Source organism: Cannabis sativa, chromosome 3 (assembly GCF_029168945.1).
Source record: "Cannabis sativa cultivar Pink pepper isolate KNU-18-1 chromosome 3, ASM2916894v1, whole genome shotgun sequence".
Lineage (NCBI taxonomy): Eukaryota > Viridiplantae > Streptophyta > Magnoliopsida > Rosales > Cannabaceae > Cannabis > Cannabis sativa.
The window spans coordinates 45473303-45488874 of NC_083603.1; the positions used below are offsets into that span (position 1 = coordinate 45473303).

General features: G+C 29.0%; 2 protein-coding genes across 2 annotated transcripts; both read left to right on the top strand.

Annotated features, from left to right (window-relative positions):
• Positions 1–545: 545 nt before the first annotated feature.
• On the top strand, positions 546–5634 carry LOC115711548 (cytochrome P450 736A117). The gene is given in 3 exon segments (XM_030639900.2): positions 546–1574; positions 1576–1659; positions 4857–5634. Coding segments are annotated over 3 exon segments (1533 nt in total). The 5' UTR covers positions 546–731; the 3' UTR covers positions 5463–5634.
• A 3753-nt stretch (positions 5635–9387) lies between these two features.
• On the top strand, positions 9388–15336 carry LOC115708777 (cytochrome P450 736A117-like). Its single transcript, XM_030636789.2, has 2 exons — positions 9388–10332; positions 14335–15336. The coding sequence occupies exons 1-2, from the start codon at positions 9409–9411 to the stop codon at positions 14995–14997; spliced, it is 1587 nt and encodes a 528-aa protein (XP_030492649.2). The 5' UTR covers positions 9388–9408; the 3' UTR covers positions 14998–15336.
• Positions 15337–15572: the final 236 nt, after the last annotated feature.

Consider the following 15572-nt stretch of genomic DNA (forward strand, 5'->3'; position numbering starts at 1 on the left):
TACATATGTACGTATTTTGTTAGATAATCATGCTATTGGAAAATGTGACCCATTAATAGATTGAGTGTTTGAACAATTCTTCATTTTAACTTATCCTAATTAAATGATTTCTTTTTTTTTTTTGAAAGGGATCCTAATTAAATGATTTCAAAAAAAAAAACTTATCCTAATTAAATTAAACTAAATAAAATTGCATGATTTATTAAAAAAAAAAAACTAAGTAAATAAATTAATTGAATATGTCAATCTTTTCTATCTTCTCCTTGCCGCCCCACTTGTCAATGTTATTATACTATGAAAAAGTAACATTTATTCCTTAAAGTTTGACCGTTTGTTCTCATATAATATTTGTCAGTGTTATTTTAGCACAATCTAAATGAGCATTGTTATAAAGCACCAGTAGTGTTTAGTATCTTCTTGACATGTCACGTTTTGATTAGTTAGCAATACTTCCTAAAAACTATTATATTAAATTATATGAGACCCGATACTTAGTTCGACCAATAGCGATACTGACACATAGAAGGGTGCTAGGACCACATATCCTTTAGCATTTCTCAATCTAAATAGTGTATTTAATTCTCAAACATTTGACAGAAATAAACTACAATTTTTCCTTAAAAACAAAAATTATAAATTTTGTTTAGTAAGATCAGTCTATACTCTCTCCTATATAACCATAAATCAATATAGTATACACATATTCTCACAGATATATACACACTCACACCATGTCAAACTCTTCATTTCTCTCTTCCTTTCTTGTTCCGATCATCATCACTATCATTTTCATAATTTTTCTGATCAAACGGTTGATCTTCAATTTATCAAACACTACACACAAAAACTTACCACCATCACCACTAAGACTCCCGATTCTAGGCAACCTCCACCAATTGGGCCTCTATCCACACCGCACCCTCCAAAAGTTGGCCCAACAATACGGCCCACTCATGCTACTCCACTTCGGGTCCAGGCCCGTACTGGTGGTCTCCTCAGCCGACGGCGCACGCGAGATCATGAAAACCCACGACGTCGTTTTATCCAACAGGCCCAAACTAAGCATGGCCCATAAACTCCTCTACCAAGCTAGGGACATCTCCACTGCTCCGTACGGCGAGTATTGGAGACAGGTGAGAAGCATTTGCGTGCTCCACCTCCTCAGTCCCAAAAGGGTTCTTTCCTTTAGATCCGTTAGGGAAGAAGAAACGTCGTTAATGATCGATTTAATAAAACGACAGAGTTGTGAGCTGTCGTTGGCTGTAAATTTAAGCGAAATTTTCTCGTCGTACACAAACGACGTGATTTGTAGGGTCGTTTTTGGGAGGAAGTATAAGGGAACACAAGATGGGGTTCGGTTTAAGGAATTACTAGGAGAGTTGATGAGGTTGTTGGGGAGTTTTTGTGTTGGAGACTATATTACGTGGCTTTCTTGGGTGAATTTCGTGAATGGTACGGATAAGGCAGTGGAGAAAGTTGCTAAAGGGTTTGATAGTTTTCTTGATAGTGTAGTGGAGGAACACATGGAGGGTTTTAATTATAATATTAGTGAAGGTGAAGATAAGACAAAACTTTGTGGACATTTTGCTCGAGATTCAAGAAAACACTAAAATGGCTGGGTTTGCAGTTAGTGAAGTCAATATTAAAGCTATTATCCTGGTAAGAATTGCCTCTCTCTATTTATCTTTAGTGTATGGCTATCAATTTATATCATTTTTGCTATATTATTACAAAATTTAAAAGATAATTTGACTCTCTTTTGTTTCTTTCTATTTTTTTTCTTTAAGTTACAAATGAAAAGATATATATTTGACAAATACATACATGAATATAATTTTAATATTTGACAAAAAAAAAAAAAAGTAAAACAAAAGAGGTAAAAAATTTGTATGATAAGTAACATTAATCAAAATTATTTATTGTTATTTTTTTAAAATTATATAAAGAAAATAAAAAATATAAATTAATAATGTAGAAAAAGAAATTAATTTAATATATATAATTTTTTTTTAAAAAATGAGATATCTTTATATATTTATAAAGAAAATACTTTATTGATAAATAATATATTATAAGTATATTATTATTTTTTTATTTTTGTCTATCATGATTTATAAGAAAAAGTGTAATATAGTGTATATTAAATTACTACTTTGATTAAGTACTAAAGTGTTTTAATAATACCAAAACTTTTTTTTTCAATAAAAAATTATATTTCAACTTTTAAATTTCTTTTATTAAAGTTTAAAGAAAAAAAAATAATTAGAGCACCACTTGACCGATCAATGATTTGTTGCCATACACAAATTCTTATCAGACTTGTGAGTACAAATCCTAGCGGAAATAACGTCACACATGCACAAATTTTAATTTGATGATAATCAATTTTAGTAGGTGTCTAAATTTGTTACAAAAGAAATAAAAAAAAAATACACACGTATTTGCAGTACTTCTTACAACCCATACCCTAATTATATATATCAAAAAAAAAAAAAAAAAAAATTCTCACTAAAATTCTCAATTTTTTTTTTCTCTCTTTAAGCTTTTAACTAAGAATATTAATAATTTATAAAAATATCTAAATACATGTATTCCATTAATTTCTTAACATAATTGAGCTACAAACATACTGCTTTGGTAATTAAATAAATATTACTTGGTGTGATTAAATTTATCAAATTTAAAGGGATTCAAAATTATTTTTAATAAAGATTATAATAATTACATTTTATATAAATATATAAAAAAAATTGTGGAAAAAAAAATGAAGGGGACATATATGGTGGCCTGCCCACCGTAAAAATCGTTCTAACAAATAGAGATGACTCGAGACTTATTATTATAATTTTTTTTTTTTGATATATATGACTTTTTTTTTTTCATTAAAAACAATAGAGATGACTCAAGACTAGTACTTACGTATCAACAGATGAAACAAGTATACGTAACACTAACACACGAATCACGGCCATGCATATCTACTTATTTTAATACAAAGTTATGGTGTTTTTTAAACTAAAATATAACTATTATATGATTTAACAGTTGGGGGTACTTAGATTCTATCATATGGCAGGAACTTTAATAAAACTGTTGTGTAAAAGCATCTATTATAAAGTGCTAGGTGGTTTATATTATTATAATTTGTACTTTTAAATAAATGTTTTTCTTTAATGATAAGTTATAAAAATTAAATTAAATTTGATACAAAATAATATTATTGTACTAAATTTAATATACAATAAATACTAATAGTTCATGGTGGAAATCATTTTGGGGTCTAAACATTCCATCAAAAATTAAAATCTTTGGATGGAGAGCTCATCAACAATCCATACCAGTGGCTGCTGCTTTATTTCAACGAAAGATCATTACATCTGCGGCTTGTAGCTTATGTTCCAATGCTTGGGAATCGGTGGGGCATGCTTTATTTAGCTGCAAGCATGCTAAAGCAGTCTGGCGTTTAACAGATTTTGTTCTTGATTTTCAAGCTGCCAGCCGATTATCCAATGCAGATTTTATGTTGCTGCTATCAAAAACTTACACCAAATCTGACTTAGAAAAGATTTTTTGCCTTATGTGGTATATTTGGTATGATAGGAACAACATTATTCATGGCAAAGATCCCCTAAAACCAGAGGAAATTGCTGCTAAGGCTCAGACTTATGTCTGCAATTTTCAGCAGACCATGAAAACTTCAAAGTCTGGTCTGCAATTTTCCTCTGCTGCGACTCATCATTTATGGATTGCTCCTCCTCCAACAAAGATGAAAATGAATGTTGATGCTGCTATTGATTCGGCCAACAATAAGATGGGACTTGGTGCAATTATAAGAGATTCTTGTGGTCATGTTAAAGCTGCTCTATCTAAGCCTATGCTTGGGAATCTGCAGCCTCATGAAATGGAAGCCAAGGCACTCTACTATGGTCTCCAATGGGCTCAATCTTTACATGTTCAACTTGATTTTGTTGAGTCGGATTGCCTACTGCTGGTTACTGGTTTACAAAGTTTAGCATCTAGAAATTTAGGATTTTCTGATCTTATTTCTGATGTTAAAAATCAATTGTCCTATTTCCCTAATGTTTGTGTATCTCATGTGCGAAGGGATGCAAATCAAGCTGCTCATGGCTTGGCCAAGCAAGCATTAGTGTTGGATAATGATTGTGTGTGGTATGAGGATTTTCCTCCTACTCTTTTCTCTGTTGTTGTAAATGACGCTACAAATTAATGATAACAGACTTCTTCTCAAAAAAAAAAAAATACTAATTTTTTTATTAAAGACATACTTTATACATATTTTTTATTATAATATAGTCATTAATAGTTTTTTTTTAAATATTTAGTTTATTGATAATTATTAATGATATTTTGTTTTTTTTTTTAAACTATTTTACATTTTAAAATATTATTGTGCATTATAGCACAATTATAAATATTGTGCTAAATATAATATTTATTTATTTATTTTTTGCTAAATTTAAGCTTGGAGAGATTGTCAAACATAATCCATATTTTCTTTTAATAAATTGACCCAGTAAAAAAAGGAAGATAAAGGACAAAACCACGTTATTTTATAAATTGAAATGATCTAAATCTTCAACACTAAGAAATTTCAAAGTAAATTATAATATTAAAAATAAATCCCATAATTATAGATTTAAATAAGTTTTCAATTTCATAAATACTTTTTTTTTTTCAATTTTTTTTTTTTTTAATATAGATGTAAGTAGATTTTCTTTAATTTTAAAGAGGCAAAGAAAGCAAAAAAAAAAAAAAAATTTAAGCATGAGAAAATTCAAATACTGTGAAATAAAATTAATTGATGATGTGTAGTTGTACTTGTACTGTATACGTAGGATATGTTTGCTGCTGGGACAGATACAACCTACACAGTCTTAGAATGGGCAATGACAGAGTTGTTAAGGAATCCAATTATCCTAAAGAAACTTCAAACTGAAGTGTCTCAAGCAGCCAATGGAAAATCAGACATAACAGAGGACGATTTAGACAAAATGCCTTACTTAAAAGCCATAATGAAAGAGACTCTTCGCTTGTATCCACCAATTCCATTGCTCGTGCCTCGTGAATTAACCCAACATATCAAAATTAACGGCTTTGACATAGCTGCTGGGACCATGGTTATGACCAATGCTTGGGCCATTGGAAGGGACCCCACATTGTGGGACCAACCTAACCAGTTTCAGCCCGAGAGGTTTATGGATTCTGATGTGGATTTCAAAGCTGGGAGTGATCATTTCCAATTGATTCCCTTTGGAGCGGGCAGGAGAGGCTGCCCGGGAATCTTGTTTGCCATGGTTAGTAATGAGTTGGTGTTGGCTAAGCTTATCCACAGTTTTGATTGGACATTATTGCCTGGGGTTGATGATCTTGATATGACAGAATGTGTGGGACTTGCTATTCATAGGAAGGTTCCTCTTCTTGCTATTGCAACTCCAAGATGATGATCAATATATATAAAAAACTTTTGTAATATGTTTTTCTTTTAAAACTACATTGATGTTAAAAGTATTGTGATATTTGATGTTGTTCTTTTGAGAACGTGTTGGTGTGAGCTAAGCTATCTTGATTATTTGAGCTGGAGTTTTGGAGGAATTACAAGTGTAATTTGTGTTATAATGTTTATAAATAATATAATATCTATATCTATTCTATATAAAATGTGGCTATATAACTGAATTCTTGGTTTATGAGAAATTAGTGGGTGAATTTTTTTTTTTAATCTTTTATTCAAAAATAACAATTTTTTTGGCTGAGGTTAAATTCAAAAAATATATACGATTTTTTTGGCAGAGTTTAAATTCAAAAAATATATTGGTTTGCTGCGTTTTGAACCCCAATATTTGTATTACATTTGTGACCTTCAAAACAGTTTCTGATTATTTGTTTGTGGTTGATTCCCACAATGTATTTACGGTAGATTAGTGGTGTGTATATAATTGTATGACCCTCATTCTTCTAGCTTTCTTTTTCTAATGGAAGCAAAAAGTAGCCTTTTTGTGGGTTTAAATGTTTATTTGCTTCTATTTCATGTAGTCTGTTTATTTTATGATTTCTTTTTTACCTCTGGTTTTGTTCTCTGTTTATTTATGAGTTTCTTTTTACGGGTCATTTTGCTAAATTTGATATATTTACTACCCTACAATAGAGAAATCTGGGTATGGAAGAGACGGTATTTACAGGTCTCTGAGACCACCTCTACACCTCCCCAACAACAACAATCTCTCAATGGTTTCATTCCTTTACAGAAACTCATCTTCATACCCACAAAAACCCGCTCTCATTTATTATTATTATTATTAGTCAATTATTTATTCTTATAATTCAACTTTTTAATTTATATTTATTAATTATTTAATTTTAATTATTTCTCATGTTTTATATATTAATTTTACTTTTCATTCCTACAGTATTTATTTATTATTTTTGTAAAATTTCTTTTTTCAGAATATTTTTTATTTATTATTTTATACAAATTTTATTCTTCTTCTTTAAAAGAATTTTTCTTCTAATTTAACATGTTAGTCATTCTTTTTTCTTACAATTTTCCAATTTTATATAGGTTATTTATTTTAATTTTTAATATTACTAATTTTTTAGTATTATTAATAACAATGTGTACATCATAAGCTTATATATACAATTATGGCATTCTTAACAAGTTTACTTTTACAAAACAAATCTTTAAAAAAATAATTTACAATTAGTTATTGATTTCTTAAAAAAAAATTCACTAAAATTTAAATAAAACTAATATTTACGTGGCTCGCTACGTAACTTTCATCTAGTTCTATATAAAATGTACGCTATATAACATAATTTTTGGTTTATGAGAAATTATTGGGTGACACTTTTTTTTTTTTTAAAGTTTTCTGTTTAAAAATAATTTATTCTATATTTTAAATATAGATTAAATATGTGTGACAAACTAATAAGCGTATGTATGAAAGTTTATATTAGTTATTATCATTTTGTAACATATATATGGGGGAGTTACTTGTTACTATGAGTAACCTCTACAATTATCACCAATATTGTGTAAAAAAAATGTTATACATTTTAATTTGAAATTCTTATTGATATAGAAATTATAGTGTGTGTGTATGAGTTACATCTTTTTATTGAGTCCATAATATATTGAGGTTATGAGTTAGACTTTCAAATAGTGATTCTCTAAATACTATATAAAGAGGTCTAAGGTGCTAATATTGAGTAGACAAGTTTCTATCAACAAAGTACTTTGTTAGAAACCCTAAAAGGTTTAATAATTCTCAAAGCTATTTCCTAGAAAGTTTCCTAGTGCTTAGAGATAGAGGTAGTAAGCTTTTGGACAAATGTGATAATACATTGTTCAAGTCATGGTGATCCCCACTAATCTACACTCAAGGCTGTGAGTGTGTATGTATGTATATATCTTCTTCTTCATATTATATTATATATGTTGTATATTACATGTGTTGTAATCATCTCTTCTACCTTTCTTATATATAATATATGTATTATAACATTTATGATATGAATCTATTATTTTAGTTCTTGTATTGTTTTTACAGTTGAGTTGTAATTTATCTTGATTTATCTTTCATTGATATATAAAATCTCTAACAATTAAAAGCTTATAATTCATTTTCAATGGAAGAGGAGATAAATCAAGATTTTAAAAATACAAGGGTAAGACATTTTGTATAAAAGCTATTCATGGATGAGCATGATGATAAATATTATGTGATTTACTATTTTATACGATAGTAATATATATTTATGATATATATATTGACGCGGTTTTTCATAAAAATATAGAGGATTGCGATGAATTAATTTTGACTAATAAAATCGCAATAAATAAATTAGACACCAAAGATTTATAGTAGTTCACCTCCATATCACAATGGTAATGGGACTGCGTCTATTTTTATTTTTATTGATTGGACCCGACACACTAGATTTATGTTCTCAAGAGTATGTGGATAAAAATACAGTAAATGATTTTTAGGTAAAATCTTAATCGAGACTTATGAACACAAGACTCATGGGAGACTCAACATTCATAATAAATCTAATAATAAACTAATAAAGTATAAAAACAAGGAATGTGCATCAATGGCGTTTGAGGTCTTGGTGTCGACTGAGTATGGTGGACTCAAATGAAAAAGATGAAAGAATAAGTATGGTGTCCTTGGCCACCGTCAAGTTAGGTTTTAAGAGAAGGTTTAGAGGAAAGTAAAAAAGAAGGTCAAAAAGAGGGTCCCTATTTCAGCCTCTTACTTCTCCTTATATACGTTGTAGGGTTTGTTAGTGATCCCCCACATGTCGGGGTGTCTCACTAACAAATCTCGTATATCATCTTTTTTTAATGAATAAAAAATTACAAGAAAAAAATGTACATTACAAAAATGAATAAAAGCTATATTTATACCTTAATGGACGTTGAGGTTCAACGTTTTCTCAACAAATATCGGTGGCTGGAGTTATACCCACCACTATTTTCTAATAGGTTCGGTTGACACTGAAATAGGAAAAAAAAATTGAAAGTGTATGGATTTAGGTATCAAAAATAGAAGATTTAAAAAATAAATAGGCTCAAATGGTGCAAAAATAGGGGAGATATATGGGCTGGAATAAGGGTGGTTGGCGAAGGTGGCGAGGGTTTGGGTATGTCTCTACTGTTGGTGTTTGGTTTCGTGAGGAAGACGAAGTGAAGAAGACAAAGCTGATAGGGTTTTTATATTATACCTTATAACGTCGGTTATTAGGAAATAACCGATGGGATAGACTATTCAAATCACCCTCAGAAATATCTCTCTCCCAACCGACTTTAAATGGTATAGTCTAATGATCTATACATGTAATTTCTATAAAAAAATAGCTTCTACAGGTCAATCTTCAATAAGTGGACACTTTTACACTCTTTAACTTCCTTTATTATGAAAATTGTGGAAAAAAAATCTCTAAAATGTTGTTTTGTAGTAGTGATTTTAACACAATATATGATACTAATTTTTAACAAAGATGTTCATTTAAATATTTTTGCCGCAAATTATTCTTTAAAAAATAAACAACGTACATTAGATATGTGGCAACAGTGAGTCCTCACCAACCAACTACCATCGGAGATGTTGTTAGTTTGTGGTAATTATGAATTGGAAAAAAAAAAAAAATTAGATTAGCGTACATGACTGTGACACGCTCCATATACACCACTAATAAATATTATTTGGATGGATTTCTGAATAGTCTCTCAAAATCTAGTGATCCTGTTCCCTCCTCTAGTCACTGTCTCGCTGCCACCTTTTTTGATCAAATGTAGAAAATCCAATACAAGTCCTAGCCAGATCGAAGTATATATAGCTTGAGCTAGCATATATATTTATCAACAAAGGTCGTTAACAAATGTTATTATTATTCCATTACAATATGTCCTTCTTAGACTTAACCAGTAATAATCTCTCTTCCTTTACCATTTTATTAGCAACCTTATTATTCTTTGTGCTGCTATATAAATCATGGTTCTCTATTAAAACAAATTCTCCACCATCGCCTCCAAAGCTTCCAATAATTGGAAACCTCCACCAGCTCGGGTTGTACCCTCACCGAACGCTGCAGGCCTGGAGCAGGCGCTATGGCCCCGTCATGCAGCTCCGCCTAGGCAGCGTGCCGGTTCTCGTCATCTCCTCTGCCACCGCCGCTCGTGAGATTATGAAGACTCACGACATTGCCTTTTCCAACCGACCCAAGTCCTGTGCCCTCGAGAAGCTCCTCTACAACTACAGAGACATTGCTTCGGCACCTTATGGCGAGTACTGGAGGCAGATAAAGAGCGTTTCCGTGCTTCATCTGTTGAATAATAAAAGGGTTCAGTCCTATAGAGCTGTAAGGGAAGAGGAGACCAAGCTCATGGTTGAGAAGATTCGAAAGTCTTGTGGGACTGGGGTGAATTTGAGCGAGTTGTTTGTAAGGTTAACCAACGACGTCGTTTGTAGAGTGGCGTTGGGGAGAAAGTACGGTGAAGAAAGTGGTGGGAAGAGGTTTAAGGAGCTTCTGGGGGAGCTTACGGAGCTACTTGGGGGTTTCTATATAAGAGACTATTTTCCTAAGCTTGGTTGGTTGAGCCGTCTGAGTGGTTTGGATGGTAGAATGGATAAAGTGGCTAAGGAGTTCGATGAGTTTCTGGAAGGTGTTCTTCATGACCATATGAATACAAATAAGAATGTTGATGATGAACAGAAAGATTTTGTGGATATTTTGCTTTGGATTCAGAGGGAAAACTCGCTTGGATTTTCTATTGATAGGACTTCCATAAAGGCTCTCATATTGGTAATTATTTTTTGTCCTTCTTTTTCGTCACAATCACATATATTTTGTGCCTTTTTTTTACGTACTAAATTTTATACTATTTTTAGGGTAGTACGGTTTATATTACTTTCATATATATTGATAGTTTTGTTATTTTTCTTTTCCTTTAAAACTGGTTTTTTTTCTTTCAAAAAAAAAAAAAAACTGGTTTTTTTTTTTTGTTTTATATTTTTCATATATTTTTTTTTGAAATCAAAGCGTTATATAAATAAGATTAGACCTCGCGGTCATTACAAATGATAGTTCTAGGTATCGAGGATAGCTCCACGAAACCTGTAATGTTCTAGGTATCGCGGTCATATTTTTTTTTAGGTGTTCTATAGTTGTGTTATAGTTGTTTTTATGTATTTTTTTTTATTGTAGAATTATTTTTTAGTTGTTTTTGTTATGGGGTGTATATTTTTAGTTTATTTTTGATGTTTTTTTTTGTTGCATGTATATATGTGCATTTATTTTATTATTTTTGTGTTGTGTTTTAGTTATTTTTAAGTGGTTTTCAAAATATTTTCTTGTTGTACACTTATTTTTTTATGTGTATTTGTTATGGTGTCTATTTTTATTTTATTCCTATTTTTTTGTTGTATGCGTGTTATTTTGTAGATGTAGATATATATTTAGTTTTTTTTAACACGTTTTTTTTATTTTAAAAAATACAATGATAAGTTTTTTTTTTGGGTAAATTGACACAACGTGCACTAGTAAATATTGACATATTATCTAGTTATTTTTTTTATTATATATTACTCATTAAATTTTATACCCAATTATTTTAAAATTATTATAAGATTTTATTATTTTTATTATGATTGTAACCATTCATTTAGTTTCTAAAAAATAAATTGTTATTTTAGTTGTCACCAACTTAAAAAGAAAGAGAAAAAAAAGAGTTGAAAATATGAAGTTATAACAAAAAAAATTAAAAAAAATATATAGTAGTACAAAAAAAAAAAAAATAATCAAGTTACCAAAGATTAAGTAAAAAAATAACATCATAATACAAAAATAAGTTGAGGAGTTGATATTGTTTTACATTTTGTGTAAAGAGGTGGTGTTTTGTTATTTTTCTATTGCTTTATAACTCTCTTTTTATTATTTTATTGTTATTTATGTATTTTATAGGTATATTTTTATTTTACTAAAACATAGTATTTTTGTGATTTTAAAACTTTAAGGTAATATTTTTGAAAACTAAATACAGTAAAAATATAATAAAAATGTATAACAATTAAAATATAAAAATAAAAAAAAGATAATTTTGTAAAAAAAATCCTATATTTTTGTCAGAGTCATACTTTTATATCATATACATTGGTTCCAATTTATTATAATTATTATTATTTTATATCATAAATTCGTACTATCCAAGTTATTTTTTAAGTTTCTTTTAGTAAATATTTATATTTCTTTAATATAATTTATAATAACTATATAACATATATAAAGGAATTATTTTATAAATACATCAAAATAACAAAAAAAAAACTTACAAAAATACGGTTATACGAAATTTTAAATATTTTTACGATTTTTATAATTTTATTTACGGAAAATAATTTTATTAGGTAGGCATTCGATCTAATCTAACTTTTTTCTCATCTGATCCAATCCAATCAGTAATTGGATTTGAAAAATTACCATTCGATCCAATCTAATTAGATCCAAAATCCAATCAAATCCAATCCAATTACTAAGGATTGAAGCAATTTTTTTAATTGGATATCTAATTACACACTTAAATTTTAAAATTAATTTAAAAATATGAAGAAAAATACATAAAAACTAAGTCACACGTTTTATTCAAGTTTAATACTTCATAAATACACTATCCTTAAAAGTGTAATGTAACAAAAAGTTTTAAATAATTAAAACAACAACCTTTTTAAGTAATAAGATAGAACAAAAATGCACACTACAAGAAATATCACTTTTGCCAGCACATTTTTGTGCTGGCAAAAGTTAGTATTGCGCTGGTAAAATAGAATTTACCTATGATGTGTTGGCAAAAGGGGGTTGGCAAATCAATGTTGGTATTAGAACTTTTGCCAGCATAAAATGAAAAGCGCTGGCAAAAAAAACTTTTCCCATCGCGTAAATGTGCTGGTAAAAGTTAGATTTTAGCCACTGCAAATGTACGCTGGTAAAACTTTGATCTTTTTGCCAGCGCAGTTTGTGAAATGCGCTGGTAAAAGTTACTTTTACCAGCGCAGTAGCGAACTGTGCTGGTAAAAGTAACATTTCTTGTAGTGGCATCATGAAAATAAATACACAAAACAATCAAGTTTTACAAATTCAACACACAAAAAAATCTAATAAAAATATAATTAATGTATATTATATTTTTTATTATATAAATATTTTTTTAACATATATAAATATAATTGGATTTGATCGATTTTTAATTATATTTTAAGATTGACATCCAATAACCGATCCAATGCAATTAGAATCCAACTTTTAGCATCCAATACAATTGTAATTGGATATCCAACTTTTTATAATTAGATTGGATTGAATGTTCGGCTCAATTGGATTGAATTGGATGATGCTCATCATCCCTAGAAAATATAGTATTTTTATGTTGTATTATTTTTACTTTTTTGTTATTTTTTTATTATTTGTATGTTATTTTTTTTGTTGTTATTTTGATATTGTTTGGATGTTATTTTCTTATTACTTATATGTAATTTTTTGGTGGTTTTGGTGTTGTTTTTATAAACGGTAAAAATATAAAAAAAATATATTTCAACATAAAAATGTATTTTTTTTTACAAAAAAAAATTGTATTTTATATAATTATCTCATATATAAATAAGCAATATTATAGTAGTGTTATTTTTGTGATTATGGTATTTGTAAATATTATAATCTCATTTTTTTTTATTCGTTAGCTTACATTATAATTGAATCTTTTAGTTCTGATAAAAAAAAAAGAAAAATCTCAATAATTTGAGATACTAGACATAAAGTTCATAATAATTGATAAAATTTCTTTATATACTAGATGAGAGTTACGTGGCGAGCCACGTAAATATTAGTTTTATATAAGTTTTAGTGATTTTTGTTTAAGAATCCAGTAACTGAGCAACGGCAACAACAATGGTAGATAAATCTATTTAAGTTTTTTATATTTGTAAAGATTATAAATCTAAACTTTTAATTTTCTTGATTTGAGATTTTGAATTGTTCTGATTTATTTGTTTATGAATTTATTGAAATACTTGAATATTTATTGGTTTTGATTTTGAATTGTTCTGATGTATTCATACTTGAATATTTATATTAATGAAATTAGTCTGTAGCTTTATGGATTTAGAAAAAAAAAGATATTTTTTAATATAGAGTTTAAATTTTATGTTGATGATTATTAATGAAATTATTCTGTAACTTTATGTTTCTAGAAAAAAAAATATATTATTTTATATGGTTTGTTAGAGAGATATGTGGCTAAGATGATTTTTTTTTTCAATTTAAAAAAAGATTGTTTAATTTTTTAATTTTTTTTAATTTAAAAAAAGATTGTTTAATTTTTTGGGTTTAATTATTGGGTTTATTTGTTAACGGGAGATCAAACCTATTAACATCATTAAATTTAACAGAATATTCTTTTATTTTTAAGGTATATTCTGTTAAACCAAGAAATGTCGTTAGATAGACACTTTTAATATATAAAGATATATATATTTTATATTTTAGGAGCATGGTTAAATATTGGTTTTAATAACTAATAATATACCATTCTAGAATTTTCAATAATATTTTTTATTTTTTTTAGTTAAAATAGCTAAAAAAAATAAAATAGAGATATATAGTTATTTTTATTATTGTATAATTTAAATTTGTCAAATATAAATTAATTTTATAAAATAATAAGAAAGTAGTAGTGTTTTTTATTAAAACACTATTAAAAAATTTAGCATTAGGGCATAAATTTTTGATTAAAAATGTCTCTATATATGTTTGTAGGACACATTTGCAGCGGGAACAGACACAACCTATACAGTCCTAGAATGGGCAATGACTGAGCTCATAAGACATCCAAACGCCATGAAAAAGCTTCAAAACGAGATCAGAACAACAATCCTTAATAAGAAGATAACTAACATTGCCATGCCAGAAGAATATATTAATAGTGTTACAGAAGACGACCTAGAAAAAATGCCATACTTGAAGGCAGTTTTCAAAGAAACTCTCCGTCTGCATCCACCAATCCCTTTAATCGTTCCTCGACTCACAATACAAGACATGAAAATAAGTGGATACGACGTCGCTTCAGGCACCCAAGTATTCATCAATGCATGGGCAATCGGGAGAGATCCGACCTTGTGGGAAGAGGAACCAGACAAGTTTGAACCTGAGAGGTTTTTGCTGAAGAACGCTGCAATTGATTACAAAGGACATGACTTCGAGTTGATCCCTTTCGGGGCCGGGAGGCGAGGCTGCCCTGGGATTGTATTTGCCATGGCTGTTAACGAGCTTGCTTTGGCTAGTGTGGTCTATAAGTTTGATTGGGCGTTGTTGAGTAGTGGAGAAGAGGATTTGGATTATTATCATATGACTGAAACCACAGGTTTGACTACGCATAGAAAGTTTCCTCTTATGGCTGTGCCAACTGAATATTATCAATGATCACTATATATGTATTTTAATAAGAGCATTGCTATTAGGCACCAGTGGTGCCTTACATCTTCTCGACATGTCGCGCGTTGCGATTGGCTAGCGATACTCCTTAAAAGCTATTATATTAAATTATATGGGACCCGATATTTAGTTGGACCAATAACGATATTGACACATAGGAGGGTGCTAGGCACCACTGGTGCTCTTTAGCATTTCTCTTTTAATAAATAATGTATTTTTTTTTTTTGCAAACCGAAATAGGGACTTAATAGTGTCTTTACGAATATATATGTTGAATCCAATCTATGTATAAACTATTAATTTTATTGTATTTTGTTATTAGGCTAATTAAGATTTTTTCTTTTTGAATTTTGACATTATCAAATCATGCATCTTGAACTTTTAAGGTCGTTAAAAATGCCCCTAAAATTATTGAGATTGTTAGATTTAAGGACTTATAAAAAAAAGTCTAATATGGATGAAAGCTCAAGGGGTATGATTTAGTATGTGTCAAAGTTCGAAGGGCATGATTTGGTAGATATCAAAGTATGGAGAGCATGATTTATTACATAAACAATCACTGA